This window comes from Diplotaxodon limnothrissa, linkage group LG18, assembly GCF_057381915.1.
Source record: "Diplotaxodon limnothrissa isolate DT_005_m linkage group LG18, D_limnothrissa_male_GT1.1, whole genome shotgun sequence".
In the NCBI taxonomy this organism is placed as follows: domain Eukaryota; kingdom Metazoa; phylum Chordata; class Actinopteri; order Cichliformes; family Cichlidae; genus Diplotaxodon; species Diplotaxodon limnothrissa.
The window spans coordinates 7,180,295-7,200,328 of NC_140613.1; the positions used below are offsets into that span (position 1 = coordinate 7,180,295).

Below are 20,034 nucleotides of genomic sequence, written 5' to 3' on the forward strand. Positions count from 1 at the left end.
TACAGTGCACGCTACTCTGTTTTTTGTCAGACTTGAAATAGCCGAAATACCTTCACACTACGGAACTTCTATGGCTCTTCCGTTCGACAATCTCTCCGGCATTGGAACCATCATCTGTTTTCTCTTCGGTCACACTCGGTTGATTTTTCTAGTCGGCACACTCATTTCCTCCATTACCCGCTGGCTGCTTCCCAAACAAACACACGTGCGGCTTGGCACTTGTGCTGTACGTAACAAGTCACGCGACGTGACGCTGCGGCTGTGATTGGTTCAGCTCTGCGCTACTTAATTTGGATTGGCTGACCTTTTTTTTTTTTTTTTTAAGAGGACAAGAGCGGCGAGGTCTATCGCGATAGCTTAATTTCTCTATCGAGTAAAAGTTATATCGCGATACATATCGTTATCGTTCTATCGCCCAGCTCTAGTAACAGGTATGAGTAATCATTCATTATAATTATATTTATTTGGAATACAAATTTGTTTGTTTAATTGGTAAAAACAGATGTTGATTAAAACCTGTGAAAAAGCAGGCACTGTGGATACTCCCTTGAAAATTCACCAAAATTATGTTTTTCATGAAATAAAATCACCTTAATCTCTGTTTATTTCCTTTTATTTCCACTGGTAGTTTCTGACTGGATAGTTCTGAAAAGCATCTCTAAAGTAATTAGTTTTGTTATGATGGTTAGTCCACATTTTGCAGTTTTGTCTCGTAGATGATCCTCATCTGATTGCATTTGTTATATATAATAAATGACTGCAGACCATATGAGATTGTATACATTGTCCTCAATGTGGTAGAGCAGCAATGTTTCAAGGTCTCTGTAAGAGTGAATAACAGTAAAATCTCTGGTGTGTTGAAATGGCAGCTTGGTGTTGTAAAGAGAAAATTGATCTTTTTTTGCTTGTTTTGCCTCTTTCAGAAGACCAAGTTCAGAAGTTACATTTCTCATGTTAATGTTTCGATCACTTAACTACTGCACATGTTGCAGGGTCTCTACTTCTGTGTGCCAAGCTTGGTGGTGCATCACACTGATCCTTTTTAACACTGGGAAATGTGTTATGTCAGCTAAGCTGGAAAAATGGGATTTGTTATGCTTTTGAATGGTGGATGCTCATATATTATATTATATTATTAAATATATTAAGCTAATCTTTCAAGTAATGCACTCAGCATATGTGCAGTATTTTCTACTCTCATCTGCTTCAGTCTATCAGACAAGTTGTGAGGCACTAATATGACCTGGTACATGTTTGGCAAATGGAAGCATGTAAAATGCAAACACATCCGGTGACTAAAGAAGCAGCAGTGGCTCCACCGTTATCTGCACAGCTGATGTTTTTTGAGGGGGGGCACTAGGTGTCCAATTGGCTGAGTCTGAATGTAGCCGTTCAGTACTTCCTCCTCATAATTTGTTTATGGATTATCTGGGTTTTTCCTGCAGAGAGGAAGTTTTGCCTTTTTCCCCCAAGAGGCTTGAACCAGAGCTAAAGGACAGTTGTCAGCATTGGAGTTTGAGTTAGTCAAGCATGAGCATCTTTCTTCTCAAATGATCAGAACCAAAAACAAGGTGTTAAAATGCAGAAAAACAGATAAAAAAAAAACCTTTTTAAGCCGGGTTCATTTACTCAAATAAATTTAACTATTATGTAAATGACCAGAATTACAAATACCAAAGCATCATTTAAAGTAGCCCAGCCCTTCATTGTCTTCATGAACATTTTTTTGTGCAGTCACGTAAAAACAAATGCACTTGTGGTAGCATGTTATCACAGATTTGGTGCATTTATTCCTTCCCAAAGCCCATCTAAGCTAGGATAAATGTGATTATACAACGGTAACGGACTTATTAGGGATTTTTTTTTGCAACAGACAAAGTTCAGTTGCTTTGAATAACGGACCAGTTACTGACTCATTCACTTACTTTATCAACCTTCTCTGGCTATTAATACCCCCCCCCCCCCCCCCCCAAAACTACTCTTGTATGTCTGACAGCCGTGGGGAAAACGATAAACACACCCTCTCTCCGGAGAGCTGTTGTACGAGGCCAGCAGCACGTTGCCTTGTTGACAAAATGCCTGCCAGTGGCTTGGTGCCCGGCTCTGGGCCAAAGGCTCTGCAGCTCCGACTCTTCAGACAAACAGCCCGCCAACAAACCAGTTAGTCAGTCCTGCAGCCTATCTGCCTGCCTTCCTGCTTTCCGCCTCATTCCCTCAGCAAGCTTGCAATCTTGGCAGCAGTAGGCTTCCATCTCTTATTTACCTGCCATGAGGCAAAAAATGTTGTTAGCCTCCATTTCTGCTCTCAAGATAATGATTGGATCGTTTAGCTAAAACTTGTACTTCTAGAGCCAAATTGTTATTTCTTGTTTTTATTAGGATCCAAACTACATATGTGTTTTATATGTTTGAATTTTTGTTTTTGGTTAAATTTAGTTTGAATTAGTTTCCAGTGTGAGTTTCATTGTTTATTTTCATTTTAATTTGTGCAGAGCGTATTTCTCTAAGTCCATATTACAATAAAGGCTTGTAGTAGCAGTCAAGTTTGAAAAAACAAAAGCACCAAAACAAATCCTTTGTGAGGAGTTGTCTTCAGTTCTTTTCACATAATGTTTGGCTAGTGATTTAAAGACACACAGGTAATAATAATCATTTAAACTTATTTGGTGACCTGTTTTTTCCTGATGCATTTCACTTCACTACTAACTGTTGCCAATGTTTTTAAACTGGCTTGCATTTTGAATGTATGTAAAACATATTCATCACTGAATAAGCTGTACTCATTCAGTGGAGCTGACATCAAACTAAAAATAAACAGGAAATGTCTTTAGTCTTTGATCAACTTTTCCAACAAAGTAAGCATGAGCAGGCACTGATGGTTATGTTGATACTGAGCTGTGTACAAGACTGACAGTTAGCTGTGTTCAAGAAGTGTTTGTTTTGTCATTTTTGGAGCTTGTGCATGTCTGGTTTCCTCCTGGAACTCAGTTTGCAGGGTTACAAGTTCTTTACAGTCACCCCAGCTTTCAGCTTTTCTAGATATCGCCTGATAGAAGTGCGTTTTAGAATTAAACCAGTTCATTTGGATGTTGGTCGAACTTTAACCTGTCAGTTCCCAAGTACAAAGACTGTGCCAGTAGCTGGGGTTGGCTTACTCTCGTGCATAACCTGCTAGCCCAAACCATACCACACTGAGAATTTCCAGTAATGCCTGCATGCAAGAGAATATTACTGCAGTTGTCCAAATTCATGTGTATTTTTAATGTGGTCTTGGGGTGTCTTAATTACAGAAAAAAATTGCAATTATTTTGGTCTGGATACTTTTATTTAAGCAGATTTCCTTGGCTTTACTTTCCCCTCCATTTGAATCATAAGGGTGAATTCAAATTAACAGAATCTCCAAGTCTGGAAAGTTTGTTTTGGACTTGGGTCAAAAGTAAAGGACGTGTTTAAAGGGAAAACAAGACAATTATTGCAAGTGTTATGGCACAGTGATAGTTTTGATTATCTTGTTTTTGCTATTCCCATGAAGACTAAATGTAATTTCAATTAAAATTTGATTGCACAGCTCTGTGTGTAAAGGATATCACATTTTATTTTAAGTAATACACGCACTGGTCGCAAGTTTGTTGTTCAATATTTTTCGTGCTTAGCTTTGAATGATGTATACAAATAAGTATTTAAGAGTATTTATGGAGGGATCTGTTGGTTAAAATATGCTTGAATGAGATGATCGACTGAAGTTGTTTCCCTTGTATTTGACAATCCCTGGACAAGCAAGGTCAGGTTATAATTATGCATATGAGAGTATTACGTGACCATACTATCGCTTGACCCATACCAATGTTGATATTTTTAAAATGTAAATAGTCTAATTTCTATGAACAACTTCTGCATCTAAATTCTGTAGGCATTAGATGAGATGTTTAGTTCTTTCCATTTGAGTCTGGTACTGGCCATCACATTAGGAGTTTGCAAACAGAAGCAGAAATTCTTGCCTGAATATCTGCTGGCTATATCAGAATTTTTAAAGTTAGGTTAAGTATCACAGAAGCTGAAGTCTGATTAGACGCAATCCACTGGGTATGGATTTCTATTCTATAGTTAATTTAATACTGTGTGTTTGCCTAGCAAGGTACAAGCAAATTAACTCGTTGCCAAATCTGGCACAAAGCATTCTTTCTGCTGACGTCATGAGTTTTGTTTTTGTTTTTTAAATTAACCTAATATTTTATTTTATCATCGTCAAAGCATTCTAAGAATGAAATTTTACAGTTAAAACAAAAACAAAACTTTAAAATGTCCTTAAACCTAACTCGACATGTCTGTCCTTCAGCTCGGCGATCATATCGGTTGATAGTTGTTTTTGACAATGTTTACAAAGCATCAGCATTGATATTCTGTCTCTTGCCTTCATATCAGCCTGCTGATTTCAAGAAAAGTACTTTGCTATGTTTTGTTTTGAAGAGGACATCATCCTCACCTCGTCTCCGTGTTTCTTTTAGGAACACCATCTCCAGCGGGCCATCTCGGCACAGCAGGTCTATGGCGAGAAGCGGGACAACATGGTCATCCCAGTACCGGAGGCGGAGAGCAACATCACCTATTACGATTCCCTCTACCCTGGAGACTTCAAGATGCCAAAGCAGCTAATTCACATACAGCGTAAGTGGGCTTCTCTAATGGAAAGTTTGTGATGCAGAAAGCAGAGAAAATGAGTGTGATGTAGCAGATTAGGGGCCCTAGTTGTTTTCATTAGCCTATAATGGCGTTCCCTTCATTTATTTCAAATGTGTTAAATGACACGTGGGGGCTTGCTGAGCAAAGATTATACGCTGCAATGAGTTGAACACTTCACATCAGTGTTACTTGCTTTTCTAATTTGAAAATTGTCACTCATGTTATTAGATTTACTTTCCCCTCAGCTCTGTAGCCCTAGAGTTTTTCCAAGAAGCAAGGGGGGAAAGGTGACCTGAACTGACATTTAAATATATCCTGTATTGAAAGCAAGCCACTTAATAAAGTAGAAAGTTGGCTGCTACTTAGAGTGTAAAATCCCAGCCAGTTTAGGTGATTGAGATCTTTTATCATTTTTATTGGCATTAAGCTTTGTTAACTTGAAGTTGTCATGTTTTTCTATATAACTCGAGATTGCCTGTTCCAGTAGTGAAATTGGAGGAAATTATGTTGCTACATGGCTTCGTTTAGTAACCATGGCTGCGTCACAAGTGGTTTGCTGTGATTGTTTCTCAAAAGAAAAGCAATTTGCTGTACCTGAAACATACAATGTTATCAAATGACATGTTTTGTCTAGTTAGAGAAAACCTTGAAATTAGTCTGAGGCTTGGATGGGTTGAAACAAGTAGAAAACCCAGTTTGCATCAGTCTTAGTCTTGAAAGTTTAGTGTTTATACAAAAGTATCTAAAATTCTACAAAAGCAGGCCTGCCATTTTCCATGCATATAAAAACCTTTTATATATTTAAGTCAGTGGTGTGAAAAGATGCTGAATGTTAAAAATGTTCAAATTAATGGCCCTGGCTGGTGAAAGTGAATTTGCCTTTTTACTCTTCAATAACCATCTAGCCCATCTATTGTGCTTAATTGGCATCTCAAGATGAAAGTGAATTGGTGTAATTAAATCTGAAGTGAGGGTTTCATTTTAAAGCTGAAACTGCAAATACTTTGATCTACACATTTTGTTCTGCAGGTATAAGTTGAGTTAGCATAGATGTTTTAATTTGATTTTGGCGGATGCGCCTGCATAAATGCTGCTGGCTGTGAGGTCTCAGGCAAAATAAATGTGGTTATTTGAACGTCTGAGATGAGACTCCTTGGCTTTAAACAAACTACAAGAATGCAAAAAATTCGCTTCAGATTCTGTTGTTAATGAACTCAAAATGACTTTTTTTGTATTCATTTTCTTTGTGAAGCTGTGGTGCATTTGTGGCCCTCCTGAGAGCCCAGAATTAGATCAGTAAGATCAAGCTAGGGTGTCAACCATGTGGCTTAGCCTGCTAAAGGATTCAGTCCAGACCACTTCAAGGCTTACCAGTAACATCAATAATCGTTTTTCCAGTAACATCCCTGGTAAGATGATGTTTGAATTGCTACATACTTACCTGGGAAGTTACTTTTCGTGTGTGTGTGTCTGTCTGGTGACTCAAACAGGCTAACAATAAACAGACTTCCATGTTTCAATGCAGCTAGCCAAACAAGGAAGAACCACTTTCTGCTGTTCTGTAATGGCACAAGATTGTGCTTAACATGTTTAAAAACCTTTAAGCATTTCTTAAAAGCTTTACAGACAATGTTAAATCAGTGTCTGTTTTTAGGAGCAGGGATCCATGGTGTAACTTAGACTTTATACATGCAGTGTTTCATGTCCACTTTAAGTGGTACACGGGTATCTTTCTGCTTTGGCTCTCAATTGGTCAGGGCGTTGCTTCGATGCAGGTTTTCGAAGCAGTTTTATGTATATCAGGGCGGTTCAGATGCCACATGGCTTTAGGGTTGCATCCTCGTAGTGCTTTCTGAATGGAAACTGCTTCGGTGATACTGATGTTTAAATGGCATATAACAGATTGGCCTAAAAATTTGAGGTGGGAAAAGGGAGCAGTAGGCGTAACGCACTGTGTCAACACTCTACAACAAACACCCAGATAATCTTTACTGTTCATTGGTTCCACTCGGTCTCCAGACAGCCCTTCCTTCCAGTTGTCTGAAATGGCAAATCTGGTGTAATTAAGCCTGATAATCATCCAGTGCATCCCCAGCCTTCATGTCCAACAGCTGCTGAACACTCATTTATTCTCGTTAACGCTTTAATTTTGGATTATATATTTTATGCAGCAGGTGTTTTGTTGCTGCTTGGGCCATAATAATAATTGGTTATATTCCCCTGTACAAAACTCTTTTTTTTCAGCATTAGAATAAACAGTAAGAATTGTTTGGAATCCAAACAGATGCTGAACCAAATGAGTGGAATGAGTCCATGTTACCTGCATCTTGTCTGTATGTTTTAGTGAGACCAAAGCAAGCTTGTGTGAACTTGTCCAGAAACAATCTAAATGCTTTGTATCGTTCCTTGTAGTTAAATAAAAATAAACGTATTTATTTATTTGTTGCCTCCCTCATGCAGCTTTCAGCTTGGACACAGAGCAGCCGGATTACGACCTGGACTCAGATGATGAGGCCTTTGTCAACAAGCTGAAAAAGAAGATGGAGATCAGCTACCTGCAGTTTGAGGAAATGATTGACCGGCTGGAGAAAGGCAGTGGACAGCAGGTTAGAAGTGTAAAAAATGTTTTGCAGACAAATTCATCAGGTTTGTTCCAAAGTGAGATTCACCGATTAAAGAACTTTTTAAGACTGCATTAGTTACTAACACTGACTTGAAGCCACTGATGGCAGGCAGTGTCAGATTTGTCACCCTCACTGCTCTCTAACGTGATTGTATTTATCTCCTTTGTTGCCCTCGCAGGCTGTGAGTCTTCCTGAGGCCAAACTGCTGCTGAAAGAGGATGATGAGCTCATTAAAGAGGTCTTTGACTACTGGAGCCGCAAGAGGAAAAACAGCAAAGCCAACTCCCTCATCCCCACCGTCAAGCAGGAGAAACGGGACGGCTCAAGCACCAGTGACCCTTACGTGGCCTTCCGACGACGCACTGAGAAGATGCAAACTAGGAAGGTTGGTGCTCTCAATTACTGTTGCTAATTTTTAGTTCTGCATTTCTGCAGTCCTATACAATCAGTGTTGCTTTTGGGGATTGTTTTTATTTCTTATCCCTGTTTATTGTAAATTTCGCTTCACATCTTAGAACCGTAAAAACGACGAGGCCTCGTACGAGAAGATGCTGAAGCTTCGCAGAGATCTCAGCCGAGCCGTCACAATCCTGGAAATGATCAAGAGGAGGGAGAAGAGCAAGCGAGAGCTACTGCACCTCACACTGGAGATTTTTGAGAAGAGGTAAGCCAGTCTCGAAGTTGCACCCACAGGACGTTGCTACATAAGTTAAAGCACCTTGATAGCAGATTCTTATTCACTTGTTACTACTTTTTTTTTTTTTTTTTTTTGTGGACTTGTGCCAAATTAAACGACTTTGAAATGCCTCACCTTTAGATTTATGGAGTTATCCTCTCCTTTTCATCCAGAAATGTCATGTCAGACTTTGGTGGTGAGGTTATGGCAGAAGTTCTGGCTGAAAGGGCACTGGTGAGACCACAAATCATCCCCCTGGTCCCACTCACCAACCAGTACCGACACCAGGACCATATGGACCTCAAGGACTACAAGTCCAAGGTGAGCCCGTAGGAAAAAATTTGTCTTACAAAAAAGACAAAGGGGGAAAAAAAACATCTGATGAATTAGTTAAAGTTGCTTATATCCAGAATTGAAGGGTCAGTGGCATTGTTGCAAGTCGTGTTTTTAAACCACTGACCTGCTTAAAATGCAACCAAGAAGGAAAATGAAAATGGTGGTATGAAAAGTTAATATAATGAGTCTTTTAAGAGGAACACTGCGCAAGATAAAAGGCTGCCCTTGGGCTGCGGTCTCTAAAGGTGTACTTTAAAGTGCCTCTGCAGTGTCATTAAGTTTGGCCGCTCTCCCTCTTGTAGCCTGAGAAGACAGAAGTTCCCCGGCAGAAAAGGAAGTATGAGAAGAAGCCGAAGGTGCTGCCACCATCATCAGGCACACCCCACCATACAGGTCCGGTTGTCTTCAACGCCAAGGACCTAAACCAGTACGACTTCCCCAGCTCGGATGATGAGCCCTTTTCCCAGGTACCTGCACGCTTAAGCAAATGCGTTCATTCATGTAAAGCCAAGCATGTTACGCAGATCAAGCTTGGGACTTTTTCCTCAGAGGAATTCTTTACACAACATTTTTTTTCCCTGTAGTTTGACTTTTTGCATGGTGCCACTGGGTTATTTCCAGTTTGCATGGTTTTGAAATAGTATTATTATTATTATTATTATTATTTTTTTTACAAAGTGGCAGCAGCTGTTATGCTGCGATAAGGTTCATTAGCTACAAAGCCAAAAGAACAGGTAAGGTTTTTACACAGCAGGAAGAATTGGGGGGGCACCTGTCTGTATTAAGCTTTTATTTTCTTTATTTTCTTTTTTTTTCTTTTTCTTCCTCTACCTGAAAACTGATCAGATACCAGAAAATATGTTTTTCTGGCTGCATATTGTTTGGTGCTTAATAGAAAAAATCGATAGGGAGTTGTGTAGGTACAGAACCCAAAGGATGCTAAAGAGGGCTATGATTTAAATCAAAGATTTATATACTTGAAAATTATTTTTAGGATCTAAACTCAAACTGAAAGATTTGAATCACTGCCAGGCAATTGCTTCACTGTAGAACCTGCAGGGTCACTGGGGGCTGGAGCCTATTGCTGCTGTCATAGACACAGCCAGACTCATTTTATAATCATTGAAAGGGGAGGAAAAAATATCAGGGTAAACCTGCATAAAAGCTGTTTCAGTACTCAGTTCAGCTTGAGTGAATCTGGGCTTTAATTTAAAAAACAGAAGTCCTTAGGGAATAAAACTCGAAAGGATTCTCATTGGCTGCCTGCAGTTCCCTCTGTTTCCAGATCAGTGTCTCTCACCTGGTCCATTTTGGGTAGTGTGTGACAGTTTGCAGCCAGTTTTGTCTTTTTGCTTGCCCTTTGGCTACTGTGTAGGCCTCCTGAGGGAGTGGAGGTGTGCTGCCGCCTGGGCCCTCATCATACACGTCTGCACTCGCAGACATGCTGTGACAGAGAAAGTCAAACTCCAAGTCGGGTCCTTGCTTTGTACTAGATGACCTCGTTCTTCTCCACCTTTATTTTTTCCATTTGTTTTTCATTTTAAAGTTTGAGGAAGTACTCTGTGAAAAGATGTTACATTTTGCCCCAATCTATTGAGTTTGGGGCAAAATGAGACTACAGAAATAATCCTCCACTCTCAGAAAATTGATTTATTCACTGTTTAAAAAAAACTGTTTTGTTTTTTTGTTTTGTTTTGGGGGTTTTTTGAATAGTGTAAAAAGACATCATCTGTCTTCTGTTGCTTAATTATGAAGTACAACACATACTGGAAACTGTTCCCTCTTGTCTGTGCAGCCACTTGGCTGTGCACTACGGCCTCTTCTTGTCTCCACTACCGCTGCTAAACTCTGCCCTTTGTCTTCAACAATCTTCTCAAAATTGCCAAACCATGTTTTATTTAAAAAAAAAAAAAAATTAACAAAGGCTTCTGGCTTCAGTACTATAACTTCTGCTCTTCAGCTGACCTTACGCTGACCTCTGACGTCTCTCATCCACAGCTGCACTCAGGCTCATCAGAAGCAGAGGAGGAGAACGACCCAGATGGTGCCTATGCCTTTCGCAGGAAGGCAGGCTGCCAGTACTATGCTGTAAGGAACATTACCTTTTGTTCCTTAGAATACCTTAGTTGTCTGTAAGGAATAATGAAAATTAGTATTACATGTTTAAGGAAACCCTTACTATGTTGTAAACATAACTTGAACAATGCTATCCAGTACTGAAGTCAATACATTGGGGCATGTAGTTCACTGATGAGATTGCAGATTGATTCTAAACTGCACAGGTCAGATGTATTGAACCCAGAGACCTGCAAGAATGAGTGGAAAAGGTGAACTTAAGTGTCCTGTCTGTCTTCGTAGGCTCGTCAAGATCGGGTGGGTAGCTGGCCGTGGTGTGGACAATGGGAGGGTGGTTTGGCAGAAGCTCGCTTTCGCTACAGTCTCACCACAGTCACCATGCCACGACGATGCCTGGGCATGGCTCGACGGCGCGTGGGACGAGGCGGCAGGTGAGTTCACTTACTGCAAAGTGCTGGCATTTGAATCCAGCTTTACATTCTGTGCTCGTCTGTCTCATCTGTGTAGATATCTACAAAGCAAAATCAGCTAAACTTATCACTTTTAGTTGTTAAACCCTTTTCTCCCTCTTTTTCTCTCAGGGTGTTGCTGGACAGAGCATACACAGACTTTGACAACATTTTCCATGGACTGGATCCAGACATGCTTGACCTGCCTGTTCCTCAATCTCCTCCTCCTCCTCCTTCTCCTACTCCTGCAACTACTTCACGCGCACCGGCCACCGACAAGTTTGCCAGTACCTCAGAAACAAATACCTCGGAAAGAAGTTCCTCCTTCAGTTCCTCTCTTTCCCCATCCTCCCCCACTTCCACGGACCTCAGTCAGATACTGTTGAATATAAAGTCGTGCCGATGGAGGCACTTTAGACCACGGACACTACCACTACATGAGCTGGACAATGCCCACCCTCTATTCAGGAGGCTGAGCCGAAGCCTGAAGCGCCCACTCTCGGCCTCCACCACCGGAGGGCAACCCTTTGGCTCCCAACGTCCAGGGAGGGTTGTCCCTGCACCCACACCCGTTGCTGGTAGGTGGCTTATCTGACTGTAGACAGACACTGTTGTGTTCTCTTTGGGCTGTGTTGGTTTCATAACTTATACCCATGGAGATGGTAAGATACCAGCTAGTTAGTGTTAGATATTGTTAGCTATATAGTGGTTTGTTTGTAATTAGCAGTTTTTCATCAGGCAGTATAAAGATGGCTCTCGGTCTGGAAAGTAAAGCAAAGGTGACATGTCCTTTTAATCCCTCTGTGGTTTCAAGAATTCCACTTGTATAAAACTCTCAGCTGCTCGAGCTCAGGATGCAATTTTTCTCCCATATTTTTATTTATTGTGGCGGGTTTTGCTGTCAGGGCTGGGCTAGGTATATGTCAGGGCGAAAAGGAAGCAAAGCCAGACTTAATAAGGTCTGCACAAACTAAATGGTAGTCCTCAGTAGTTTTGGCATGTCAGTGCTTGAACTAGCTCTCATCCTATTGCATTTTCAGGATAGCATGGTCCTCAAGTTGAGAGCGGAACAAAGACTGTCTTCCAATTTGCAATCCAAAGCAATGGAGTTGGGAGTAGGCCAGCAGGAAGGTTCTCGTTACTAATGACTAAACATTTAAAGTAAGAGCACTTTCAGTGGTATGACAGTCATGGATGCCGTTCGCTTGGAGAGTTTGAAAAAGTAACGGTGACAAAGTGAGTCGCCAGCTGGCTTGTTCAGGACACATGTCCAAGTGTGGTTGATTTTTAATCGAATGTTTGCAGCTTTTAATTTCCTAGATTTTCATCAGAATTCCTTGTTTTGTGGCTGTGCTAAAATAGCAAGAATTTCTATATATTTTATTTTTTTGTTTATTTAGAACAGCTGTTGCTCTGGGGGTAACACTGTATGAATACAATCTACCTTTCATTCCTTAAGGTGTCAGTTAAAGCAGGATTTCATAAATGAATTCATGACATGCATGGATTTGACGAAGAGACGAAATGCCACAGGTCCCCCCCCCGGTGGTTTTACTGTGAGGGCAGTCAGGCGGCGGGTGTCTTAATATTGCTGCAACTTGTCTTGATGTGCATGAAAAAACAAGCTGCTTATTGATTTTTCCAGAAAAGGTTCAGTGAGAATCTGAAAGACTGATATAATTAACATGGATCTTTCAAGAAACTCTACTAATATGTATTGTGTATGAGCAAATGTGACAGCTGCACTTGTTGTTTAAGTAGTTGATTTTTGATTAAATTACACGGTGTTGGAGTTCAAGAAATAAAAATGACACGTGCTCCAGATGGAGGTAATGCCACAGGACGAGCTGTGACTTGGAGATGTACGCAGATTGTGGATCTTATGAAACTGAGAAGTGAAAAGCACACAGGGAATGGATACATCAATAATGCACTGATGCACATAATGCCTTTAAAACATGAGATGAGAACTTTTCAGTTCAAACACTAATGAAGAAGAACTTATGGCCATGTTATCTACAGCTAAAAAACTTTGATTCAAATACTAGGGTGGATGAAATATCCACAAAAACATGTTCAGGTTTTCTTTGGCTCTACAACACCTAAAATGTCAGATATGACTGGTTTCATGAAGGAGTTTGACATTGACTCAGGCTTTCTATTTCAGAAACTGCACGTTTGCTTAGAGGCATATTTTACTCTTCACCTTAAAACGGAATGATTTCCCCTGGTGTATTTAATTTGCAATGCCAATCCTATTGATGCCATTAATATCTAACTTAATCAGTTTAAATCTATTAATCAGCTGTCCTGTAGCCGTAGATATGGATATCACTTCAGATTAAATACTGACTTGAGTTTTGCCACTAATAACATCCTATAAATAGACTAATTTGATCCAATGCAAATGGGCTTGGCAGCTAATTAGGACCAAGTATGAAAACGTATTCATGCATTTATTGGGTGCACATTTTATGCTGTTGTGCCTGGCAGGGCTTTATTTGCTGGCGTTCATGACATATGGCTCAACTGATACTTTTGTTTCTGTAGGGATTTAGCCTGGTTGAGACAGCCACCTGTGACATTAAGAACTCCGTCTCTAAACTTGTTAACTGTATAATCTTGCTTTGTAGTAAACCTCAGTTTTCAGGCAGGAAATCTGAGAATATATTTTCTGGAGTACCCTAAGTTTACCTGAATATGGCCAAAGCGATTTATTTTCCTACCACATATACTCAAAACTGAAAGAATCAAAGCTGGAATGTTTTATTGTAGTACAAAAGCCACCTGGAGAGTAAATGGATGTACTCATTACCAAACATTGGTCTGACCTTTCATTAGAATGCATTGCATCACTAAAAACTCACTGGTGCCCAAAAAGTGTTAAAAATAATTCAGGAAACCATGTAGTGGTTTTGCTTTGTTCATAGTGAATTGGTTTCTGGTTCGGTCATTCATTTATTCATGAGCACAGTTTGCAGTAAGGTCTGCAGCATAACAGTAAAATCCAAGACTGAAGATGCTCCTTCGTGACTGAAGTCTTTGGCCTTTGTTGTACTCACTGTTGTTTGCTTCCCTGCTGACTTATCAAACGAGGCATACTGAGTGGGTGTGAGTTGACAGAGTTGTTGTCTGTGTGTTGCTGTTTGATTCAGACTGTTGGAGCAGCTTACTTTTCTTTCCCAAATATGGTTTTTATTCATCCAAAAGCAGTTGAAAACAAATATTTGACCAACTTTCTATCTTCCCAAGAAGATAGAAAGTTGGTCAAATATTTATCTTCTTGGGAAGATAGAAAGTTGGTGGCAATACATTAGGCACAATGAGTCATGGCCAGTGTATCTGAAAGGCTCCGTATGCATCATGTGGTGGGTATCTTGACCTGGGTTTAAGGTTTAATGCCAACCTGCCACCACTTAGCTCAAATATTCTTTGTGTCAAAAGATCTGTCTGTTTTATGATTGGGAATTTGTAACACTGTTTTTGTTTCTCTCAGCTTTCACAGTTGAACAGTACCAGCAGCATCAGGAGCAGCTGTCCCTGATGCACAAACAGCAGCTGGAGCAAGTCCAGCAACAGCAAGCCAACAGCGCCACCACTGCCAACAGCACACAGGTCAGCGTGCAGATCAACTGTACAGCAGCAGACAGTGATCTGAATTTATATATTTATATAATATATACTTTTTGATTGATCCCCCCGTAATCTTCAAATCATGTAAACTTGTTACTCTTGGTCTCCTAGCAGACCCTGGCAAATACATTGGACCAGGCCAGTGCTCAGTTTGCCGCCTCGGCCCTCGTGACCGCCGACCAACTGCTGGCTCTGAAAACCAAGGAGGAGCTAGGACCAGGAGTCAATGGCGTCCTCTCCCCCTCAGGTATAACGGCTTCCCACACAACCACTGGTTTGACCAATAGCCTCTTAGCTTTGAAGGCTCATGTTGTAATCACTATTGTCGAATTTAACAAAGGTATATTGGTATTGATGATCCCAAAATTGTTTACTTATTGATTCTAATTCTAGTTATATGTTGAAATTAAAACCAAATTGATTAATTTTTTTCATTTATTTTACAACAGCACTATTAAAATGAAAAGTCCACTTTACCAAATTGTTAAAGTACAGTGACAGTGAAGTCAAGACAAGGCAAACAAAGGGACAAAAGTAATCATAGTACTAACGCCCTCAATACTCATCAACACAAAAGAGCAGATGGCAGCACAATGAAAGTTCAACAAAACCTGCACCAGCAGCACCCCAACGACTGATGCCGCTTCACGGAGGAGTGTTTGCTAGATAACCAAGAAAAGTGACAAAAGGGAATTTAGATTTTCATTAATCTGGAGATGGAAGCGGGGCACCAAGGTGTCCTTCACAGATCAAACTCCTGCAACCTGAAGTCTGATAATCAGTGACTTTTTCTTTGAATACTGATTTGGTGAAAAGGGGGGAAAAAAAACCTCCTGCTTGTACATTTTCTTCTGCCACACAGCAGATTAAAAACTTTTCCTTGTCAAAGTTTTTTAAATTAAAGTTTCTGTTAAGTTAGGCTTTGAAACCTGTGTGCACATCTACAGTACCTCATTTTTTAAGGATTATGATTCACACTTTGAAGGGAGGGAAAAAGCTGCTTTGAAACTTTGTGTACTCAACTTCAAATTGCTGTGCAAATTCAGTGCTTCAAATTCAGAACAGGAGCAGGTTTAAAAAAAAAATTAAAAAAAATCAGGTGATAATTAAAACTTCTTCTCCAAATCCTGTTTATTCCAACACCACCCCCATCCCACTCCACCCACTTCAGGTGTCTACAAGGGCTTGCACCTCTCGAGCACAGCGTCCCCGTCCCCTGCCACCCCGGCTCCTCCCACTGCTACAACGACACCTGCTTCGCTCCACCCCTGTACCACCACCACCAGCTCCACATCTGCTACCAGTAACAACAATGGCACCACTCACCCTGCCAACACAACTACCACTAACACCACCACTCAGGTCCTGCTGGGAAATAACAACAACCTACGGCTGAGTGTTCCCGCCACCAAGCGCATCCCCACATCCCGGACACTGAGCACCACCATGTCTACATCCGCCTTAAAGCTCGCCCACGCAGCAGCCGCCAACTGTCAGAAACCCAAGGTCACTACAGCCTCGGCCTCGCCGCTGGACATAGTGCCCAGGTAAGGAAAACTGAAAACACTCGAGGGGTGAAGTGATGTTCCAAACAGAAGGCCGTACCTAGCTGAATAGCACACAGGAAAACGTCAACATTAATCCTTTTAATTTATTACCTTTTACTCAAAGCAGCCATGTCCAACATGGAACACTCTTGAATGTGTATGTTATGAACCTACTGAGTTACCAGCAGAGTTGGCAGCTCTCAAAGTTTACATGTTCTTGTGAGCTCAGTTTGTAGTTTAGCTGTCCAGCTTTCACATTGTCTAGTCATTCTGCTCTGTGACAAACGGTTTGTCTGCTTGAGATATATTCCAGGGATGACATGTTAGACCAAAAAAGAAGAGACTTTACTTTTGTATATGAAGCATTGGACTGCTTGCTAAAAGGTTTGCTACCTGTGCCATCTTTTCATGTGTCTGATGAAAATCTGTCCAAAACCAATGTGAGAGCAGCTGTGCAAGATGTTGTCACAAAATTTATGGATGTGCGTAGTTAAGATAAAAAAACATAGTCATAAACATCTCAGTACGCATCCAATCTGAGCTCCGGACATTACTTCCCTGTCAATGTTTACCTTATAGATCCAACCTGAAAATGTCTTTGGCGGCACCTTTCACCTACATCTTACTCAAGAATAACGTGTCTAATCGCTATAAAACACTTACTTCTGGGCTTTTATTTAGAAATGTAGCACATTTAGATTTTATCTGTTGTTTTTTATAGTTTGTAGAAACATGAGTAAAGATATTGTTTGGCCTTAAATCAGGCCTGTTGTGCTTAATTTTAAGACAACTGAAGTAACAGGTTTATGCTAGCCTGTCTGTGCTAACAGTTTCCATTTTTGCCCTCAGGGAGAATCATGAACAAGACAAGCCAGCACTGAACAGTCTAACGGACAACACAGTGGCCATGGAGGTTACGTAGCCTCTCATACACCGCTCTGAGGAAACGTGACTCCATTGTTTTCTTTTTTTTGTTTTTGTGTTTTTTGTTTTTTTTAAGGTGCTATGCATCATTCGTTAGTCATGAATGCAAGTGGTGGCGGACTGAGCACGGCAAGGCTGGGTTTCCATAGCAACAGTTTGGGACTTAATTGCAATGCTCGTCTCGTACAATTCCCCCCCATTTGTTACTGTTAATAGGAGATCTCTGTAAATTCTTAATATGGCAATTATATGTACAGTACTGCATATTTGTAATACCCCTCTCCCCACCCTTCTTGTATATAACATTACTTGAATACAGAATTGTTCATTTGTGATGTTTTGCACTCGATATTAAAAAAAAAATTCAAAATTAAAATTAAAAAGAGAAAACGACAAACTGCAACTGGTGCGAGTATGGGGTGTGAAAGTTATACCACAGAAAAATGTATGTCATCACATGCATGGTGCGGAACCTGCTGTTTGATCTATTTATTGTGCCGTGTTTACAGAGGTTTTCCCCCCCACATTCATTAAATTTTTTTTTTTTTTAAAATACACTGTATCCTTCATCAGTTCCCTGTGCTGTAGTAAGTGTTTAGGTAGATTTATACAAAAAAGAAGTCCCCACTATTTTTTTTTTTTTTTCTCCTTCCTTTTTGGATGTTGTGAACATGGCCGGGGGCTCACCCGTTTTTGTTGGGTGTTCCCATGTGTCTGTTTAAATCCACGCAGACGTGTGTTTGTTAAAGATTCAGGCGCAGGGCAGTAGATGTGTATTTAGCCCTTTTCAGACGTGATGTGAAGCATTCGGCTCAATCAGTCTCTTAAATTGACGGCACTGTCGTTCAGAATTCACTCACACACATCCGGGGGGGCTGCTGTGGTTGCCACGCGTACCAAGAACTTATTACATTTGTGGTGATTAGTATTGTGTGAGGTGCAGCCCGCGCTTCTGAATGTTTCTTTGACCAAGATCTGTGGGTGCTGCTGACTGTGCTGTACCCACCTGCCCCTTGCACACAAGCCGAGGGCTTTTCTGAATCAGGAGCAGCTAAAATACATCATAGATAAATGTTTTAGTCTAGTTTCAAATCTAAATCAAAGATGAAATGTTATTGTTGTGTAACGCAGCTCAGAGACGCAGGGGAATCGCTAACAGATGCGATCTAGTGCGAGCTCATTCGTTGACGTGACTTAACGCAATCAGACGAGCTAAAGTGGCCAGTGAATGTCACTGAGACGCCAACACGTTCAGATGCCGTCAGATTAATTGAAATGTCTGAAAGGGGCTTTTGTTTGTTTGTAGGCATCAGTTTGTCAGTGGGTAAATCAGTCTCCACAAAGCTCTTCCATACATATGTTATTCCTGAGACAAGTAACAAAACAATGGGGATGAAGACTTTCCCAGAAGACTTTGCTGCTTCTGACTTATCTAAGCACTATATATTATAATTTTTTCTTTTTTTAATTAATGCTGCTTTTGTATGATTTTTGGCGTCTGGTTTCTACCAGATGGCCTTAGTAACTTTTAGTTTTCTCTAAAGGATAATCCCCCTCCCTTTACCATTTTTTTTTTTTTTTTTTAAACAAATATTTTTGTATCTCCCTTCTCCTTTATTTTCCCATGAAAGACTTCATTCTTTTGTTACTTGTTCTGAAAAAAAAAAGAAACTATAAGGGAGTAATTTAAAAAAAAATGCAGTAACTGACATTTATTATCATTCCAGCTTCTGTATAATAAGGAACATGTATCAATTGAGAGAAGAAAAAAAAGAAATGAAACAGTTTTCTCTACTTTTAAAAACTCCAGAAGGCTGAAAGGCCATGAACCACAAGTTATCGGGTGCCTTCATTTGGGAAAAAATAAAAACTTTTAAAAAAAATCAATAAAACAAAAAAAATCACTCTCTTCTGTGAAGAGTTTGGTACTGAACAAGGCTACGTGTAGTTTTTCTTTGTCTGTACCACAAGCCCAATGCCCATTCCAATGGCCCAGTTGATTCATGATTTTTTTTTGTTTCCCTTTTGTTTTTGTAAACCCTTCCACCACACACACTCACACACATGGGAAAGACTTAAGAATCCTCTTGAATTGTCACAAAATGAAATAAAAATCCAGGGCATTATGTGTTTCGACCAACATGTCTCCTTTGTTTTTGTTACTTTAATGGTTTCGTTGCGTCTTTGTGTGAAGAAGCTTCAGTTTAGGAGCCAAATTTGATCTCAGGTGGGCCGGACAAGACAAACTGTGTAATCCTCCTACGTGTGAACATTTAATGAACCGTCCAATTCCTCATGCAAACTAGATGAACACCCTGAGAGAAAGAACTAAAGAGCAACCCGACTTTTTCCTTTGTTTAAAGTAGTGTAGATTCAGTGGGTTCCAAAGTGTGGGCTGTGAAGCTGCCGCAAGAACTGATTTGTATTATTTACTTTGAAACAAGTTTTTATAACTGATAGATGTTTTACTTAAACTCTTGTTTGCCAACAGACTGCAGAAGTTGCTGGGGGCATTCATCATCCCTAAATGCAGCACGTGGTAGTGGTGAAGTTAAAGTTATGACCACTTTGTAGTCTTTCTACTGCTGTGGTTTAGTGTTTTACTGCTGGCAGTAAACAAATCCTAACCAACAGCTAATCTTATGTGATAATCAAAGACTGGGGATGAATTCTGCTGATGTTTTTAGTGATCCAGGGCGATGCAAACTTCTCGTTTGGCCTTACAGAAAGCATCTCTGAGGGGCTTGTTACTGGCAGCCCACAGATGCAGTCTACTGTGAATTTCTTCCCACTGATTTTTGTGTAGCTGAAAACACTACGTATGTTCGTAAACTGGTGAAATGTGGGATGATTAAGTAGCACCAGCACGGTGGTGTTGGAGCTATCGAAGGACTGGAAAGGGTTGGAAAACTGAAGTTTGACTGTCCTCAATCATATCCTGTCATAAGGATATAATCTTTAAACTTGAAACTTTTATTACCATGTCACCAGAAACTGATTGTTTTTAAAAGGAATTTGGACTAAAAATGAGTTCTTAAGGTGATATTCTTATTTTTCTTTTTTCCATTAAAAATAGTTTCATTCAGCTA

The 20,034-nt window shown here is 40.3% G+C and overlaps 1 protein-coding gene across 3 annotated transcripts in view; it reads left to right on the forward strand.

The window, feature by feature from the left end:
* LOC146613004 (enhancer of polycomb homolog 1-like) overlaps positions 1–17,565 on the forward strand; it is a 35,093-nt gene extending 17,528 nt beyond the window's left edge. For 2 of the 3 annotated variants that reach the window (XM_085377013.1, XM_085377011.1), the window contains 13 exons: positions 4,506–4,665; positions 7,141–7,286; positions 7,483–7,689; positions 7,820–7,968; positions 8,154–8,301; positions 8,619–8,783; positions 10,315–10,404; positions 10,675–10,823; positions 10,974–11,419; positions 14,338–14,456; positions 14,586–14,721; positions 15,646–16,021; positions 16,871–17,565. In XM_085377013.1, the coding sequence (XP_085233139.1) occupies positions 4,566–4,665; positions 7,141–7,286; positions 7,483–7,689; positions 7,820–7,968; positions 8,154–8,301; positions 8,619–8,783; positions 10,315–10,404; positions 10,675–10,823; positions 10,974–11,419; positions 14,338–14,456; positions 14,586–14,721; positions 15,646–16,021; positions 16,871–16,943 (2,304 nt within the window). In that variant the 5' untranslated portion in view covers positions 4,506–4,565 and the 3' untranslated portion in view covers positions 16,944–17,565. The remainder of the gene's footprint in view (positions 1–4,505; positions 4,666–7,140; positions 7,287–7,482; positions 7,690–7,819; positions 7,969–8,153; positions 8,302–8,618; positions 8,784–10,314; positions 10,405–10,674; positions 10,824–10,973; positions 11,420–14,337; positions 14,457–14,585; positions 14,722–15,645; positions 16,022–16,870) is intronic. The other variant, XM_085377012.1, reaches the window with a different exon arrangement.
* Positions 17,566–20,034: the final 2,469 nt, after the last annotated feature.